The sequence below is a fragment of the Lissotriton vulgaris genome, chromosome 10 (assembly GCF_964263255.1).
Source record: "Lissotriton vulgaris chromosome 10, aLisVul1.2, whole genome shotgun sequence".
Classification (NCBI taxonomy): domain Eukaryota; kingdom Metazoa; phylum Chordata; class Amphibia; order Caudata; family Salamandridae; genus Lissotriton; species Lissotriton vulgaris.
In genome coordinates, this window is record NC_141698.1 from 414396298 (window position 1) to 414416004 (window position 19707).

Below are 19707 nucleotides of genomic sequence, written 5' to 3' on the forward strand. Positions count from 1 at the left end.
TAACCTGCTGGGCCTCACCTCCATCTTGCGCTGGATTCCATTCTCAGCTCTGTTTCGAGTCTTCTCCTTGCCTGGGCTCTGCCACGACACTCTCTGCTCCATCCTATGTCTTACATCCTAGGCTTCTGCCAGTGTATACCCAGCTTCCTCTTCTCCCAGGGCTTACGTGAGTTTATATGGCTCCCTGCTCTTCCAACATGACGCATTCCCGACGTCTGAGTGGGGTCCACCGGCTCCCTCGCCTTCGTATCTTGCAGTATGCGTGTCCGTTGTGCAATTTACTCTGTGCTGCCTTCCATTTAGGGAGGTTGCAGGCCTACAAGTTTACTGCACCATCATGGCTGCCGCCGGGCCCCTTTCAGCTCCACTCCCTGCTGTGGTATAACCGGAGTCATGATGGCCATTTATCCGTGTGGCGGCGCCCACTGCTTCATGCCGGTCGTCTCGGGATTGCAATACCCAAGGCATAGGCTTGATTACACAGGATTAGTTTAGGGCTGGCGCGAAGCTGCAGACTCATGTGTCCGCCATCTTCTGCTATTAAGCCAACCCCCTCTGGGTATCTCTATCATACATGTACCCAAAAGCTCTTGTGCACAATTTGGATACTCTGCTTTAATACATAGGTTTATCAGGGAGAGCCAGTACAAAGCCTCCACACGTGTAGACTGCTGCTATAGTTTGATATCACTAATATTTAGCATTGTCTTAACATGGTCACTGGGTTGGTAGCCACCCATTTTAAACTGGATCCTCACTTTACTTGGAACCATAGATATCAGGCAACAATGTCTAGGAATTTGTTGGTGAGCAGAACACTATAATCACATAGAGCACTTGCTGGAAACTTGTGACATGGAACTCCTGTACAAGGAAACATATGAGGTCTGCTTGAACTATAAAATAAAGAGAATGTTGTCACATGACACTTTTGACCGAACATCTCTGTTGATGTTGAATTCCTTCAAGGTAACAGAGCCAAATTATCATTAACAAAAGAGTTTTATTGTAATGTTTGCTTAGGAAGTTTGTGAATTGTAGTGAAGATTATTTCTACAGATATTACTTGTTTTAGAGACCCTTGAGGTGTAAGTCTTTATAAGTTGTAGTGGCGGATACAAGGGTGTTTTATTTGCTTTTGAGGTTAAGTGTTGACGGAAAGTGGAGAAATCAGAAGGTGATTGAGCTAGTAAATTGTGGATAGGTTATCACTTTTAGGTCAAGATAGTTAAGAATACAAAGTCTAGAAATCTGTCTGGTATATGAGCAGCTACAGTACATTTCCTTTCTCAAGGAGAGGTAGAGAAACGGATATAGAGTGGATGGTCCTAGAGGAGGAAGGGAGAGAAACTCTTATCAAATCATTTAGATGTGAGTTGTAATCGTGTTAGTGAAAAAACCATTGAGAAACACCTCTGCCATTACTAAGATACAGTGGTAAACTGGGAGAACACCCACTAATACTGCTCATCTTCCAGTAATATCAGTGATTTCTCCCACAGAGTTTTGCTGTCACAAGTGTTGGGTAAAACCATGTTGGCTGATGAAGGGTGTTACCCAGACACTGGTCCCATGATGCTTGTTTCCGGTTCAGGGAAGATATGGCTTGGCAGATCGGGCTGGACTGTTCCCATGAGGCACAGGGTCAAGACTGATTTGCATATTGCTGGGTCTGAACTGAGGTGTCGAAGTGAGCTAAAGAATGATGATGGATTCCTAAGTTGGCAGGGTATGCCCAGATGTGGGTCCCTAGCTCACTTTGCTACTGGATTCAAGCTAGCTGTTAGCCCCAAACCGGTCCCAGGATGCTTGTTTCTGGTCCAGGGAAGACATGGCTTGGCAGTTCGGGTTGGACTTTTCCCATGAGGCAAGTCCCAGTTAGCCAGCCTTTCTACCCACTGCTTTGCATATAGCTGTGTCTGAAATGGAGTGGCGAAGTGAGCTAAAGAACGATGGTGGATTCAACCCAGATCTGTGACTGAGGGTGAGTGTCTGAAAAGTTTCAACATTCCATCCATCCTCTCCTTGTGTTTGCCACGTTTTGAGTTATTCACACTTTTATCAGGTTAATATCAAAATATGGAAACAGCTGTTGGTAGGGGTGTCGGCAGCTTTGCTTTTCCCTTCACATTGACTGTAGTTGGCAGGTTTACTTTTCCCTTCACATTGACTGTAGTTGGCAGGTTTAACAGTCAGCTTGAGAGTGAGGGGTTTTATAGTCATTTTTAGGTCTCGCCCGAGACAGCGCATGCGCTGTCTCTTCGAGACATTTAGTAAGTGGCTTTTAAAAGTGCCATCAGAGGCTTTTGCTGACCTACAGCTTACGTGCACAGCTGCCATCTGTGTTTTATTGCTGTAATCAGGCTCCACAGCTTGCACTACCCCCTCCCCCCCCCCCCTTTTCCCCCTTGTTGGAACTTGCCCTTTCTGCAGGTTCACCCCAAAACTTTTTGCTTTTTGCATGGGGAATATGTGTGACCATGGTAGTTCCTGATGTGTGGGGAGTGCGAACTCGTGTGATTAAATGCTGCGCAATGATGTATGCGGCGTGATTGTGTCTAGTGTGGAAGTGCAACTTCTAGAAGTTGGCATGTTTGTGTAATTTGTGTCTGGCGTGTGATTGGCTGGAGCGGGCTGGGGAGCCTGGCTCCAGGAGTCAGAATGGGTCTGCTCTGGTGGTGAGTGTTGAGATTCGCATGTTGATGGCAGGGAGGGGTACACCTGGGACCTGAATAGGGCTGGTCCTTCCCCCCACAATGCTAGCTCCACCCCCTGTGGTGCGTCTGATGTCCCTAGCCTGGCCAGTGAAAGGGAGTTCCCCATAACCAGTTGTAGCTGGTTCTCACATTGCCTTCACCTTGTAGACAAAGGACTTTTCTGTATAAAAAGGGTGCTGTGACACCCTAAACATGTTCTTGTTTTGCTACTTGAATCTGCCAGGGGCGTGCTGCTGCTGGGGCCCATGGGAAGGCTTGCCTCCCTGGGCCCTGCTCAGCCCCTGGATGCCCTGGATGCCCTGGGTGCTGAAAGACTTCTGGGAGACCTTGTTTCTTTGGGGGCCCTGCTGCCCCCTTCATCTGGGAGAACCCTGGTTGCTGTCTGTCCTGATTTAAAGGACCTTGGGGGACTTTAAGCTTTGCTCCTTGCCTCTAGCGCTGCAGGAGGCGCTATTCCTTGTGGCCCAAGAGAGTAGCTTGGCTATTCGACAGCACGAAGCTGAGACCGGGATTTATGACCTGTTTTTATTTGGTCTCCTGGGCAGAGCGCTGTCGTTTTCCCTCAGAGGGAAGCGCTCCTGCCCTTGGTATGCCCCCCGAGTGCGCAGGTGCCCACCCTGCGGCTTTGTTTATTGATATAAAATATGAAGGGTGCCACCCCATTTTATATATGTCTTAATGGGTGCCAACCCCAGTTCTGCTGTTATTATTGAACCTCGAGGGTGCCCACCCCTCCTTTTGCACAAAGAAAATCCCAGCCGCGGCCGGGCCGAACAACCGCAAGTCAGGCGCCTTTGCCCGGGACAGGGGCGGGGTCTCCTATCCGGCGGGAAGTGACGTGCGGCCAGCCGGAGGGGATTGTGGGGCTCCCGTGAGCTAGGAGAGCCCGCAATTATGGTGACACTGACGGGGGGCCCGAGGCACATTGCCGGTGCCTGGCCCCCACCATGGAGGTGAACAGGATGCGGCCAGTGTGAGAAGGGAGCCCCCCGCGCCGACCCAGATTACAGGCGGGGCTCTCGTCAGGAGGAGAGAGCCCCGCGTTGAGAGGACATGGAGACGAGTGCGTGGTGAGTGTGGTGCACGAGGGGGGAGGCAGAGCCGAGCGGCCCCACGTGATAGTGGGCCGCTCCAACGTGTGGCCCCATGACCTCGAAAGCCTAGAGGGCTCCAACGCTGGTTCCGAGCCTACGTGGCTCCAACGATGGGTTAGGGCGGCCCCTGTTGCACAGTGGGCTGCCCCAACGTGGCAAGATGGGCTTTAGAGGGCCCCCCCCCCATTTCTTTTCTAAAGTCAGATGGCTCTGTGGGGCACATTTAATGTGAAGCCCGTTTTTGTTCCAACTTGTGGCGCGGTTTGGTCCAGAGGGCCAGTGAGAGGCCCCTGCTTTAGTGCTCTTGGCAAGTTCGTTATTGGCATGTGTATTTTAAGAGCCCTGTGTGGCCCCAGTGCTGGGCACATTTGTATTAGAGCCTATAGGGCTCCAATGGATGCACTATTTGTCTCTAGAGCCAGATGGCTCTAGCATGTGGCGCAGTTTTATTCTTGGGGGCCAGTGAGAGCCCATGCCACAGATTTGATCTACAGCTGCCCAGCAAGTAGTGGGCAGGTGCACTGTTTTTGCACAGTTGAGAGAGAGTCCCTGAGAGGGACAGAAGTGGCACAGAGGTGCCAGGCCTTGTACAGCTGCGCAGCACTTAGTGCCAGCTGCAACGTTTAGGCTCTGTTGTTTTCCTCAGCTGCCCAGCAAGTAGTGAACAGCTGCAATGTTTAGGTTTGCGCCTATGGCGCACCCCTGACTGGCGCTGCGTTGGCAGCGCACCCTGACATTCTGGACACAGGGCATTTGAGCCCCTTCTTGAGATGGCCAGTTGGCCGGGGGGCTGGTATGTGGATGGGGCGCAAGGCCCTAATGTGATTTTTGCACAATGTGATTACTTACTGTGTTTGTGAGGATAATTGCCTAATGTGATTTATGTGCTGAAGGTGATATGTGCTTTAAATGTGGTGCTAGGAAATGTAATGTATTTAGTATGTTTTACACACCCTGTGTTTTAGACCTCTAAACTGTGGGTTATGATTATGGGGTAAGTTTACCTATGTAGGTTTATGCTAGTGAGATGTTTTCACTCTGTGAGTTACGCCCCTAAATGTGAGTCATGCTTAGGCGGAGGGTCTAATGTGTTTAGACTAGTGAGGAGATTGCCTACTGTATTTTTACTGGTTAGGCCTAAATGTGATTTATGGGTAATGTGCAATGCCATTATGCCTGTGATACCTCTAACTGTGTTTTCATTTTTAGGAGGTTGTTTTGCCTAGTATAGTTTATACTAGAGAGGCTATGTGTCCATGCATGATCTATGCCTATGGTTATTAGTATTGCGTAGTGTGTACCTACCTGTTACCAGTGGTTACTGGTTGTGGTCTATAATTGTTATTTTGTGCTACACTTATTCTATGTTCTAGAAGTGCTATTTCTGCTAAGAGTTGATTCTAACTGTGGCCCATGTGGCCCTGACCTGGTGTAAATAATCCCTTGTGAATATTGCCGTGCCAGTTGGCACAATGTATATTGTGTGTGATTACTATCTGATGTGTTTTGACAATATAAAAGTTATTTTTACATAACCTTGTGTGGAGTTCCTTTTGTGGTGGGCCTAGGATGTTGTTGCTGTTGTGTGCGTGCGCAAATGCTTTACACATTGCCTCAGAGATAAGCCTGTCTGCTCGTGCCAAGCTACCAAGGGGGTGAGTAGGGGTTATCTTTGGCTTGTAATTCCCTTGCCCTGACTAGAATGGTGGTTTCTGCCTGGCTTTGGCGTAAGCCTTAGCCAACCAGAAATCCCATTCCTAACACCCCTCCCTCCTGGTCAGCTTCATTTGTGTCTTCTAGCTGTGAATCATGCTCTTCTGCTCGAACTCCTCCTCCCTTCTCCCCCTCGTCGGTTTCATTTGTGTCTTCTGTCACTGTGAATGCTCCTGCTTCCACCAGGCACACACACCACCAGCCGTCAGTGCACTCTTCCACCAGGCACACACACCACCATCCGTCAGTGCACGCTGCCACCAGGCACATACACCACCAGCCGTCAGTGCACGCTTCCACCAGGCACCTACAGCACCAGCCGTCAGTGCACACTCTCACCAGGCACACACACTACCAGCCGTCGGTGCACGCTTCCACCAGACACACCCACCAGCCGTCGGTGCACTCTTTCACAAGGCACACACACACACACCACCAGCCGTCGGTGGACGCTTTCACTGGGCACAAGCAAAACAAGCCGTCAGTGCGCGCTTCCACCGGGCACACACACCACCAGCCGTCAGTGCACGCTTCCACCAGGCACACACCACCAGCCGTCAGTGCACACTTTCACCAGGCACATACACTACCAGCCGTCACACACTACCAGCCGTCGGTGCATGCTTCCACCAGCAACACACCACCAGCTGTCAGTGCACTCTTTCACCAGGCACACACACACCACCAGCCGTCGGTGCACGCTTCCACCAGGCACACACACCACCAGCCGTCAGTGCACACCTTCACCGGGCACACACACCACCAGCCGTCAGTGCACGCTTCCACCAGGCACACACACCACCAGCCGTCAGTGCACGCTTCCACCAGGCACATACACCACCAGCCGTCAGTGCACACTTCCACCAGGCACACACACCACCAGCCGTCAGTGCACATTTTCACCAGGCACACACACCACCAGCCGTCGGTGCACGCTTTCACCGGGCACACACACCACCAGCCGTCAGTGCACGCTTCCACCAGACACACACACCACCAGCCATCAGTGCACACTTTCACCGGGCACACACACCACCAGCCGTCAGTGCACGCTTCCACCAGGCACACACACCACCAGCCGTCAGTGCACGCTTCCACCAGGCACATACACCACCAGCCGTCAGTGCACGCTTCCACCAGGCACACACAGCACCAGCCGTCAGTGCTCATTTTCACCAGGCACACACACCACCAGCCGTCAGTGCACACTTTCACCAGGCACACACACTACCAGCCGTCGGTGCACGCTTCCACCAGACACACCCACCAGCCATCGGTGCACTCTTTCACCAGGCACACACACTACCAGCCGTCGGTGCACGCTTCCACCAGACACACCCACCAGCCGTCGGTGCACTCTCTCACAAGGCACACACACACACCACCAGCCGTCGGTGGACGCTTTAACTGGGCACAAGCAAAACAAGCCGTCAGTGCGTGCTTCCACCGGGCACACACACCACCAGCCGTCGGTGCATGCTTCCACCAGGCACACACCACCAGCCGTCAGTGCACTCTTTCACCAGGCACACACACACCACCAGCCATCGGTGCACGCTTTCACCGGGCACACACACCACCAGCCGTCAGTGCACACTTCCACCAGGCACACACATCACCAGCCGTCAGTGCACACTTTCACAGGGCACACACACCACCAGCTATTAGTGCATGCTTTCACCAGGCACAAAAACCCCCAGCCGTCAGTGCATGGCTTTCACCAGACACACACACCACCAGCTGTCAATGCAGCAGGCAGGCTCTTCTCCGATTTTCTTGGTAAATATGTGTTCGATGCCTGGGAGGGAGTGGGTCGAGTTTCCTTAAACCATGCTGAGTATGAAGGTGCAGTGCAGGAACTCCTGTGTGAGTGAGTCATGCTGCCTGGGGCTCACTCACTCCACACTTGTAAATTGCGCCTGCACCAGGCTTTTTCTCATTTACAAAATTTGGTGCATGCACACAGCTAGGCAACCCCCACACCCCCAGGAATGACTGCTTCCGACAACCAGAATGGAAACAACATTCAGAGCAATGAAAACACGTTCATTTGATGCAAAGAACTGATAACAAAAACCATGTCCAGCTATTGTAGATCTAGCAACTTAAACAAAACAGCAACAAAAATCAAACAAGCAATGGCATAGCCAATAGGTCTCGCTTTTTGGACCCTATAAGTATTTAGTTATGCAGCAGAATATCCTTGGTGCAACAATACCAACTGTTGCATGGCTGAACACTTATAAGGTCCCAAATGCGATACATATTGGCTATGCCAATGCACGTTCAATTTTCCAAGTAGTAGGATATAGATTGAGTACATACTTTTAGTGGCCCATAAGTAGGTAGAATTGTCATTAGAGGTCATGGCCTACAAAGAGGCAGATAACATGCAGTTTTAGGGATTGGTATTAGCAGTTGTTGAAGGGCGATGGATAGGAGTTTGATCATGAATTTCAATAAGAACTCGAGGTATGTGCATCTTACTATGCTTTTGTAGAGGAGGAGGGGCCTATCTTATTTTTTTATGGTGGTGTTCGGCTTGGATTATGTTGTAGCCTTGAGGAAGTTGACTATGAAGAAAATTTAGAGAATGCAGCGATAGTGTCAATCTGTTATAGGTGGTCAGTAGTGTGTTTGGAGGTGATAATGAGGATTAAACACAGTGGGTGTCTTCATAATGGCAGTTATGGTGCAATATGATGAAGGAAAAACAATGTTGTTTAGAATTGACGATTTGGCTATGGTTGCTGTGGTGATGTATCTATATTTATTTCTCATCTGTTAGTGTCACTCAAGAAAATTTGTTTTGTGTGAATCTATAGCAATCCAGAGTCCTCCTTGTGAAGGCCATTACCTGAACAAAAAGACCACACTTTGATGTAACATAGAAAGCAGTGACCTGATAGAAGATATCTCTTTATGGATCCTACTAGGAAGCGCTTTGAAAACCAGGCCTTCTCCTTTTGCACAACAGAAGGCCGTTGGACCAGTGGTGTGCGAGTTGAGAAAGATGGGAAGGGGCTACAGCAGGCCTGGAAGAGGCAGATCCAGCAGTTCAATCGAGTCAGCCCTTCAATGGCAGCAACTGTGACAGGAGCATATCCCTCACCAAATCTCCTACTTCAGGTGAGCTTTGCAGCTGGACACTAGGTTGAAGGGTTGTGAATTATATGTCTCATGTATCCTTACTCCCCAGTAAGTGTGCCCTTACTGCTATCCAAAGAAGTGGCTTTATGTTACCACTACAGCTGAGGTAATCCTGTTGCCTGTACCAGTCTTGCAGAAAAGCATGTTCTAGCGGATTGAGCATCTTATAAACACACAGAATGTTTGTACCTGTAGTTTTTTTGTGTACTTAGTCACAATGAAGGCACCTTTTAGATACAGGAACCTGGATTCACCTAGGAATTACTCACATATGTGTTTCTTTGGACTACGAGGAGAGGATAGGATCCAGCCCTTTTAAGACTCTCTAGTAGGCTCATAGAGGCTTCTGGACCAGGCTGAGGCAGAGATGCAATCTGTTTCAACAAGTGAGAGTTTGAATTCACGTGTTGATTGAGAAATGCTGGCCCATCGGTATAGGGCCTGGTCATTCAGTGGGCATTGGCTGCTGGCTCTAAATTTACTGAAGAACTGGGTAATGAGTCCCAAAGTGGGACATCTGAGTAAGGACAAATCAGGCAAGCAGGTAATTTGAAAATGCATGATGACAAAAGGAGTGTGTGATTGAGTAGACATTGTTATATGAAGGGGTATGGCAGGGATACTGTACAGAAGGGAAGCACTAGCAAACCTTCAAAGATTACCATAAAGGACTGTCATTAACAAAGGTCAAAACATCCTTTTTATTGGGAGAACTCATGAGAACCCTGATACAGTGTGAAAAGGCTAAGAAACCAGAGTGTTATGAGGGTTAAGTAATGGGCTAAAGAAAAACCAGTAATATATGCACAAAGGGCAAGTGAACCTTTTCCAACAATGGATTACCTATATCAAATAAACATACACCTCTAGGAAGACTTGGAGCCAATAAGATCATTGAGGGTGATTGAGCACTGGAAAGGCCCAAAAGGGATTGACTGGATAATATGAAAAAATTGAGGCTTCTTGAAAGACCTGTGCCTCTGAAAAGGTTGCTGGGCTCAGACAGTTAGTCACATGTTGGGTTGTGAATCTTCTTTTTACATTAGTAGTCAAAAAACAAGAGTGCTAGGGACCTGAATGAGAGAACCCTTTGAAGTATTTGTATGTTAAATAGTAATGCATGTGTTGTTTGTTGAAATATATCCCTTCACCAGTTTGCAGCCTGCTCTGTGATATTTGGTTTCCACCATGCAGTCTAGACTGGTGGTGGTCGAGGGACAGTGTACAGCAGTGTTGTGCCCTACTCTTAAAGTATCCTTCCCTTTGGCCCTTAGGACAAAGACTGGAATATAGATGGGAAAGTCCCAGCAAAACATGAAACCTTAAATTATAAGGATAAGTCTTAATGCAAAAGTAAGAATGGAAATCCACATGTTTGCCCACTATAGAAGCTATAACGACTTAAAAGAAATAACGTTTTTGGCTGAATGATTGGTGGTGATAAGCTATGGGCTGATTTGTACATGTTTTATTGGACGAAAAAGGCAGCTGGTGCCTTGAGGACAAGTCCAAGTCCCAGTTAGCCAGCCTTTTTTTTTTTTTTGTAATCTTTTATTAACATTTAACACAACATAAAATGCACTGGGTGATGGTCATTCAAGCATAACATTAATACATTCTGTTCCATGTCCAACATAATATCAAGGATTTACACTGGGTCGGGAGACTCCAACGGCACAGCTTCTTCCACAGTATGCGGCGGCGTACAGATATCCCCCAGTATGAATTCCACGCACCCCAGATTTTTCCCCACTTTTGGGGTCGACCCTTAGCCACAAATACAGACCTATCTCTAAACATGCACCAATCAAGATCTTCCATCCATTTCCCTATCTGTGGGACCTGGTTAGCCCCCCATAATTGTGCAATATTACGCTTGGCTATCATGCATGCCAGTGTCACCCATTGTTTCCCATGTGTGGTTAGGTCGGTCGGCTCCCATACATTAAGGATACACCGTCGGGCCTCTATCTGCACGTCCACCCCCATCACCTCACGTATCTTGCCATGTATTTGGACCTAATAATCCTGTATTTTTGTGCAATGCCATTGGATATGTATAAAGGTACCCGTCTCCCCACAACCTCTACAACACCCCCCATCAGTTGCCAAACCCATCCTTACAAGCCGGGGGACCCGTTACATATGAGCGGTATAGGATCTTCAATTGAACTAGCCTTAGCCTCATTGGGGCCGCGACCACCCTGGGGGAAGACACAGCCTCTCTCCAATCCTCATCCTCCAACACCATTCCATCCTCCCTCCATTGACCTCTAAGTTGAACCAATGGGTCCTCCGTGTGGTTAATCAGCTTTTTGTAGATCAATGAGATAGTCTTAATAGGGAGGTGACCGTCCAACACTCGATCCTCCAACGGGGAGGCCTCAGGAAGCTCGTACCCCAGGGAAATCTTCGCCACTAAAACATGTCTAATCTGCAAATAACAGAATCTTTCACTCTCCCTTAACTGGTGCCTGTCTTGCAACACTTCAAACGTGAGAATTCCATCCTTTCCCCACATATCTTTCACCTGAGAGATCCCGATAAGATCCCATCTATCAAAACTCTTTGATTTCCACAGACTCCCGAGGTCCTCCGAACTCCATAGCGGGGTGGCAAGCTTGATCTTATTATCCCACTTGAGGTGTCGATTAGCTGAGTGCCACACTTGAACCGCATGTGCTACCGGTCCCACCAAGCGGGCCGTTTCTTTCTAGCATACAGGGCCCTTGTATAATCTCCACCGGGTAACTGGCCCCTGTCCATAGCATACCCAGGATCCCCCGGAGATCCGTAAATCACATGATTAACCGCCTCTAGCTGGGAGGCCCAATAATACTTCCTGAGGTCCGGAAGTCCAATCCCTCCGTCATACCAGGGCAGGGTAAGTTTGTTGAATGCGATCCGCGGTCTGCCTTCCCAAAGGAGCTGCCTCTGGAGGGACTCTATTTCTCTAAAATACGAAGGAAGTACGGGGTCCAGTGCATTCTGGAGAACATATAGAAAGCGGGGAAGCGCCATCATCTTGAACAATACAGCACGACCGAGCAGGGAAAGCGGCAACGCCCTCCACCTTGCTACATCTCTACGGTTCCTGTCTAGCGGCGGCCCACGGTTGTTGTCAAATCGCAACCTTAAGTCCTTAGTTACATAAATGCCTCGATACCGAAATCCCACCAACTTCATCTGCAATGGGCAGGATTCAGGGACAACTGGAGGTTCTCCGCTAAGAACAAACAAAACTGATTTCCCCCAATTAATGGCAAAGCCTGAATGCCTGCCAAAGATAGCCAGTATATCAAGAAAACTGATCAAGGACTCCCTGGGAGAAGTAAGGTAGAGTAAAACATCATCTGCATAGAGAGAGATGTTATCCTCCCAATTGGGGGTCCATCTCAATCCACGAATCGTCCTATCCCAGTGAACCCACGCCGCGAGAGGCTCAAGAGCCAATGCGAACAGAAGCGGGGAGAGGGGACATCCCTGACGCGTGCCTCTTCCCAAAGGGAAATCCTCCGATCTATGATTGTTCACCACCACTCTGGCAAGAGGGCCCGAGTACAGAAGGCGGACCCAATCGATGAATTCCAGCCCTATACCCATCATGCCCAAGACCGCGTACAGATAGGGCCATTCCACTCTGTCAAACGCCATGGTGGCGTCTAACGAGAGCAAGACTGCCTGTTCATGTATCTGGGCCGCTCCGGCAATAATTCCATGTAACCTCCGAATGTTAAGGGCTTAATTGCGGCGAGGCTTAAAGCCCGATTGAGCCAGATGCACAAAGGTTGTGATCATCTTGACCAGCCGCTTAGCCAACAATTTGGCCAGTATCTTCGGCTCGGCATTCAACAGGAGATCGGCCGATAGGAAGAGCACAGAGTCCGAGGCTTACCATCCTTATGTATGACAACTATATTGGCGACTCGTTGATCATACGGGAGGCAGCCTTTCCCACGACTTTCTTCAAACATCTCTCGGAGAAACGGCGCCAGTCTGTTGGCATTTAGTTTATAAAGTTCTATAGGGATCCCGTTAGGGCCCGTGGCCTTCCCGGAACGCACCGCTCTAATAGCCTGGGTTACCTCATCATTAGTAAGAGAAGAGTCCAGGTACTTCCTGTCGTCCTCCGAGAGTGCGGGCATCTGTATGTCTCACAACATAGCCTCGTTATCCGCCTCAGTGTAGTTACCCATGGCCGTGTACACCGAACCGTAATATGTCGCGAACTCCTCCGCTATCTGCTGCGGTTCCGTAATACTTCCTGAACTCTCTGTCTGCAACTCTGGCACCAATCTGGACCCCCACTCTCTCCTCTCCAACCACGCGATCAACTTCCCTGCCCTATCTCCGTGTTCATGCACCTTACTTTGGGTGTCCGCATGCTGCTCCCGGGCCCTCCCACGCGCCAGTCTCCTGTGCTCATCTTTCAGGAGACTCAGTCGGTGCCTCTCCTCCGGGGTACTATCTCCCGACTCCTCCCCTTCCAGTGTTGCCAACTCTGTCTCAATTCTGTCCACCTCCGCGCGGCCCCTCCTCCTCTTTTCGGCAACTAATGATAGCATCTCTCCCCGGATCACAGTTTTATACGCCTCCCACAGGGAACTACCGGACTCCACCGTTCCTACATTGTTTTGAAAATACTGTTCCGTGATCTGCACTATTTATTTTTTTGTGGCGGGGTCTCTCAAATGCCATGGCACTATGGGAGCTATCCGACCTACGTCTCTCCGCCCCACCTCTATTCTAAGCCAAAGCGGTGAATGATCCGATATCCCCCTGCCCAGGTGTCTCACCTCCCGAATGTTCGCTAGCTGCGACATCGGCACCAGGATATAATCTAACCTTAATAAGGAATGATGGGCAGCTGAGGCGTGAGTGTAGTATCTTTCCCCCGGGTGACGCTGGTGCCATCCGTCCGCGAGCCCCGTGGTGTCCATGAGATCAGACAACCACCGTCGAGAAACGGGAGGGTCCCAGCAGGATGCCTATCCAATTCGCCATCTACCACTGAATTAAAGTCCCCTCCCACTATCAACAACCCCATGGGTAACGTCAAAAAGATTCTGCACAAATCCCGAAAGGTGTCAGCCTGAAGGGCCTGGGGGACATATATTGACACGAAGATGACCGTTCTCCCCTCCCACGTCCCCGAAACACCAATGTATCTGCCCCTAGTATCTTCCCAAGTGGCCTGTATAGTCAACGGGAAGAATTCCTGACCAATATTCCTACTCCTCTAGATCCCGCAGTGAATCCCGAATGAGCAACTAATTTGTATCCACCCTTATGCAGCGCCATACAACGGTTACCTACCAGGTGGGTCTCCTGCAGCAACACATCATCTGGGGAGTGCCTCCTAATCAATTGAGAGACCATTCCCCTCTTAACCTTGTCCCCTAGTCCATTAACATTCCAGCTGAGCGTGGCAATCGCCACCCCTAACACATTAGAAGACATGTAAATGGTACATCATTGCCTCAACACCCAATGCCAAAATTAACCCAAACAACCCCCCCAAACCTGAAACTGAAAACAATTCGAAATGAGAAACCCCCCTCCCCCCCCCTGCACCCCTGCACGTAGCTTACGCTCCATCCCCAACTAGCAGTGTGCCTGTCGCCCCAATCTAATCTAAAGATAACTAAAAGTAGTAAACAGACCTACTAACAGGTCCGCCTCCCCCTCCCGACTCATCACAGCCACCCCTATATTTCAACTCAAAAAGAAAGGACTAATTAAACTCTACTAAGCAGGGGAATCAAATACTTGCTCCATTCGAACCTACAGCAACACAGGACTCATAATAGTTCCCCTACGGTCTCATATTTACGAAGTTAATGTTCATCTGCCTCCGCCTAGTCACATGCCCCAGAATCCGGCCCCTGGGCACCGTCCAGCCAGTCCGCAGCTACTTCAGGATTGTCAAAAAACCAGGCTTTGCCATCAAGCTCAACACGCAGGCGGGCCGGAAACATCATTGCATATTTGACACCCTTGTCCCTCAGTCTCCTTTTGACCGCCAAAAACCCCTGCCGTTGCTTCTGCACCAGCTGGGTTAAATCCGGAAAGAATAGGAGGGAAGCATTCTCAAATGCCAACGGGGCAGAGGCTTGAGCCGCCTGAAGGATAACATCCCTGTTTCGGAAGTTAAGTACTCTGGCTATCATAAGACGGGGGTTTGCCCCTGGCCTAGGTCTACCACCCGGGACCCTATGTGCCCGCTCAACCGTAAAGAAGTTACTCAGGCCTTTGGGTTTGAGATGTTTGAGAATGAGATTTTCCACAAACAGATCCGGCGTTGGACCCTCCGATTTCACTGGCACTCCCAAAATGCGAATGTTGTAGCGCCGTGCCCGCCCTTCATAATCATCAAGCTTCCGGTCGGTAAGATCCCTGGACTTCTTAAGATCCCGCATCTCCTGCTGCAGCAAATTAACATCATCAATGAGGCTTGTTGTCTTGACCTCCAGCGATTTGACTTTCTCGCTGGTCTTCGTAAGGTCTGCCCGTAGCAGCCCCATTTAAATTTTGACGGTGTCCAGTTTGCCGTCCATAGTCTCCATTTTCTGACCCAGGGACGTCTGGACTCCCTTGATTGCGGCCATGAGATCCGCCATTGTGGGCTCTTCACTCGCAGGATAGTCATCCGAACCCCCGGTTGGCCCCCTTTTTATCTCGATCGGAGACCCCTTAGGCAAGGTATAGCGATCTAGTTTATTAGATAGGACTTGTCTGGCCCCTCTCGTGGATTTGGTCACTGGCTTATCCGAGTTCGCTCTTGCCGCCATCTCGCCCCTCGATGACCAGTGGGCCGTCCCTTTTCCGCCGCTGAAATTACGGTGTCCCCGCCGACCCCGGTGGCCGGCAACAGAATGCGCCCATTTTAACCTCTCTCTGCTCTGTTCGGTCTACACCAGGAGATCACTCCAGGCCTCCACTCGTGCTCCCTCCGGGAAAGAGAAGCTCCATCCACGCCCAGGGGCCGACACCCCCGCCGCTACCTCCCCAGGTGCCTGATTAGGTGTTTAACACAGTGACGCAGCCACCATCTCTGTCCGCTCCACTGGAATGGCGGCACCTTGCTTCTATCCCCAACTCATGCACCCATGGAGCAATGCTATGGACAATAGGGCGTGCAAGGTATCACAGCAAGTGGCTCCCAGTCAGTCCCGATGAGCCATGGGCCACTAGCGTCGCATCTCCACAATCTTGCCAATAACTGCGCTGCAGGGCCTGCTCGCCCCCAGGCAACAGCGGCACCACTCCACCTCCACTCGGCAGACCCGGGCGCAGAGTCAATGAGTCCTGGTATCGCCGCTTCCCACAGCTGCCCTGTGTCAATATTATCCTGGAGCCTGCACTGATATAAGGGCCCCAGCCACACTGCCAACCTTGTGGGCACAGTCCTCTCATGGGGCTCCTCAGATGTCTCAGTGCCGTGACGTACTGTAGCCCCGGGCGACAGCAGGGCGCTCCTCCCCACAGGTCGTCTGTATGCTGGTGTCCCAAGGCAGCGGAAGCGCACAGCAGCAGCCGAGCTCCCCAGGGAACTCGCGGCTAAATTCCGGGCAGACCTCAGACCGGACCGACCCCTCCCGGCCCCAGTGCCCGATGTTGTTGCACTCCGGGGCGGGCAGGTCGTCACTCGAGGTCCCGGCTTACCTGGCAGGTAGGCCGCAGTCTTGCGGGCGGCTCTCGGGGGGCTGTCGACCTTGGCGGAGTTCCGAAACTTCGCCTACCGGCACCGCAGCGGTTCCCCCACCCGAGAGTGGGGTTTAGGCACAGGATAACTGGCAGGATGGTGAGTCAGGAGCGAAGGGTCGGCGGAGCCGGTCCTTAAGCGGCCATCTTGGTCGCTGGCGCAGCTCTTCCTCCTAGCCAGCCTTTTTACACACTGCTTGAAGAATGGTGCTGGATAGAGCTGATACTATTTTGTGTAATTTGAAGTCTGCAGAAGTTGGGTGATCATGCCCCTGGATGTAATTACACCCTGCAAAGAATGAGTTGTCAAGTGGTATTGTGGGCCCGCAGAAGGACTCTGTTTTCCTGGAAGCAATTTCATGCAAGGGAGTATCTTTCACAGATAGAAGAGCTGTGATCATGTTCAGGAGAGTGACCCTCGCTATCATAAGTGGACCCGAGACAGGCTATTGTTGTTGCTTGTTATTTGTTCTGTAGAGGTTGACGTGGTAAAGGGAAGGTCCCAGGGCACGTTTGTATACCCCTACTCACTTGATTATGGAACAATACCAAGATGAAGAAAAAGAGATTCTTGCAGTGCAATTATAACACAAGCAAGGTGACAGATATCCTTAGCTCCCTCAAACTATCATGTTTTGTGTACAGTCAAAGGATAGTTAAACACTGCCTAATCTAATGGTAGGCCTTATGACCAGGTTTGCCCCTGGATTTGTCAGAAACTGGAAGTAGTCTTGCTCTATAATCACATGCTATAAGTGACCACTCCGTTTTTGGACCAGCCCATGTAATTGTTAGGCTATCAATACCAGTGTTCCACAAACAAATCACCTTTGAAGTTCCCATTCACTAATCTGATCATTACCACAAATATGTGATTGATAGCAATGTTGTGTTTTCTTTCAGGGTTATGAAGGTTGCAGTACAGAGAAAGAGAAGCTCAACTTGTTAGCTGGTCTTACAGTCAGGAAGGAAAAAAACTCTCACCAAGAGTGCAATCAAGACTTGAATAGCCAAGTAAAGGAGAGCCAAAGTGCAGGCAACAAGGCGATGGAAGACCACGACAGCCTGGTGAAGCTGGCTGGCCCAGGTGCACACAGTCTACGGGAGGAAAATAGCCAAAAGAATGAGGAGACTCAGGATCCAAACAGGTTGGAGAAAGAAATGAGTCAGTTCTCTGACAGCCTAGGGAAGGAGGAAAGCCAAGCTACAGACAGAGTGGGTCAGGAGAGCCAAGCCCCTGTCAGTTTGGGGATGGGGGACAGTGAAGCCTTAGGCAGCCTAGACAATCAGGAGAGTCAAGACACAGACACCCCACAGAAGCAAGGAAGTCAAAACTCAGACACTGTGAAGAAAGAAGAGGGTCAGAGTGCAAAAAGCATGGAGAAGCTCAAGAAACAAGACACAAACAACCTGATGAGGGAGACTAGTCTATGCCCAGAACTCCCGGGAAAGGATGCCCTGAGCACCAAAAATATAACAACAGAGTCACTTACGTCTGCAGATTGCAAAGGACTTGACCCTCTTTCAACTCCCGAAGACATTGGTCGAGCACGCCGTCTTGGACCAGACTTGTCACGTCGTATTTATATTTTCATGTTTGCTACTAATCCTGACCTTGTGCTGGACCTTGGTTCTTAGGGCTTTGCACCTGGAGAAGAGCGCAGCATTGTATAACGCTCAGAAAGTTCTTTGTCCTTTTCAGTTTACAAGCAGCCATATTTATGTTTACATCTGAAATGCTTTTTGACCAAAACACACAGTAGTATAACTTTCTTGAGTTTCATGCTCTCCTTCTTCAGTAAGATGTGTTCATGTATGTCAATAAATTTAGGCACATAAATGTATCATAATTAATTTTTGCACTCCTGTATGTATTTATGAGTAAACACCAAGACTATTCACATTTGAAATGATATTCCCTGAAATAGTGACCAGCCATATGAAGCCGCTCTTATCAGTGTCTGAATCAGTGATATACAACTCTTTGTAATGTGGTGTGAATATCCTTTTTATCTACAATGCAGACATCCATACATTATTTAGAACATTTCTAGAGTATTTTCTGAAGAGTAGATTGGGGCATTAGCTCTTCCATCTAGGATGACTAGTTTCATCCCTTAAGTATCAACATCTCTGCCATTTTGACTAATGTTGAAAACAATGTTATGTTCGTGCACACCTGATTTAAATTATAGTTTGAAACTAGTTCTTATTGGCGCTGTTTTTGTCGCACTGTGTCTGCAGTGCCTTTTGATAGATTGATGCAAAGTGTGGTTAACAAACCACGAAGAATGCGCTCCTTTTATATGAAACAAAAGAGTTTCTCAACTCACTTATTCATATATTATTTGTAGTTACTTTACATTCCATTGAATCATGAAACTGCGATTAGTGAGTTCGTTAGTTCAACATCATTGTCACAAATTCATTGTATTCATGAATATTCAAATGTTCATATTATGCCCAATGCATTTCGGGTTAATAAAGTCTAACCCTTCATCAGGGGCCTGTCGAAAATAATAAGAAAACATTAAGGACCATAGCATTCAGTAAAGAACAAAGTACATATATATTTCATAGTTAACAACAACTTAGGTGTTTCTGACGGGTGGTGTATTCATGCTAGCAAAGAGATTTCAAAGAGCTAGGAAGGTTTACTGATGTACTGAATGTATAACATTCTTGGGCACTGTTTTTCTTGTTAATGCCATTAGTATCACCATATATTGGGGAAACATAAGTAACCTAGGATAAGACTACTTAGCTGGTGGCCTCATTCAGATTTGAACTGGATGAGGATTTGTGTTCCGTTTACAATTACCTCAATCCACGGTTCTTTTGTATACATACCAGGTATATTCAGATCTTTTTGTTCCATCTATGTGACTAACGTATTCCATAAGTGCTTAAGACCTTTGGTGCAGGTCAAAGTGAAAATAAATAATTAAATTGTAGATTAATGTGAAAAAGATGAATGTCTATGAGCCTGTGAGATGCACACTGTTTCTTTTTCCTTCCTTTTTAATGTTTTTGGAACTAATGTCTAAAGAGCATTACATTATTTGCGTCCTTCCTCTTTCAGCAATAAACCACACTTTTATTTTTGATGCAATATAGATTTTAATATAGTATGACATTTAAAGTTGACTGCACTTGAGTCCTTGACATAAAGGAAGTAGATATATGCAAAATATATATTATACACTGACGATAGCCTGTGTGGTTATGGTTACTTCATAATTTGCATTGAAAAGCATTTTTGTTTTCTTTGTAACTTTGTCGTCATTTGATAAATCTATGTGAAACTTAAAAAATAATTCACCCAATTT

At 48.7% G+C, this 19707-nt stretch overlaps 1 protein-coding gene across 1 annotated transcript in view; it reads left to right on the forward strand.

The window, feature by feature from the left end:
• The window catches only part of EME2 (essential meiotic structure-specific endonuclease subunit 2), a 162327-nt gene extending 142837 nt beyond the window's left edge, over nt 1-19490 (forward strand). The window contains exons 7-9 of the mRNA XM_086941244.1: nt 8461-8653; nt 17282-18528; nt 19031-19490. Of these exons, the coding sequence (XP_086797370.1) occupies nt 8461-8653; nt 17282-18016 (928 nt within the window). The 3' untranslated portion in view covers nt 18017-18528; nt 19031-19490. The remainder of the gene's footprint in view (nt 1-8460; nt 8654-17281; nt 18529-19030) is intronic.
• The last annotated feature ends 217 nt before the right edge of the window (nt 19491-19707 follow it).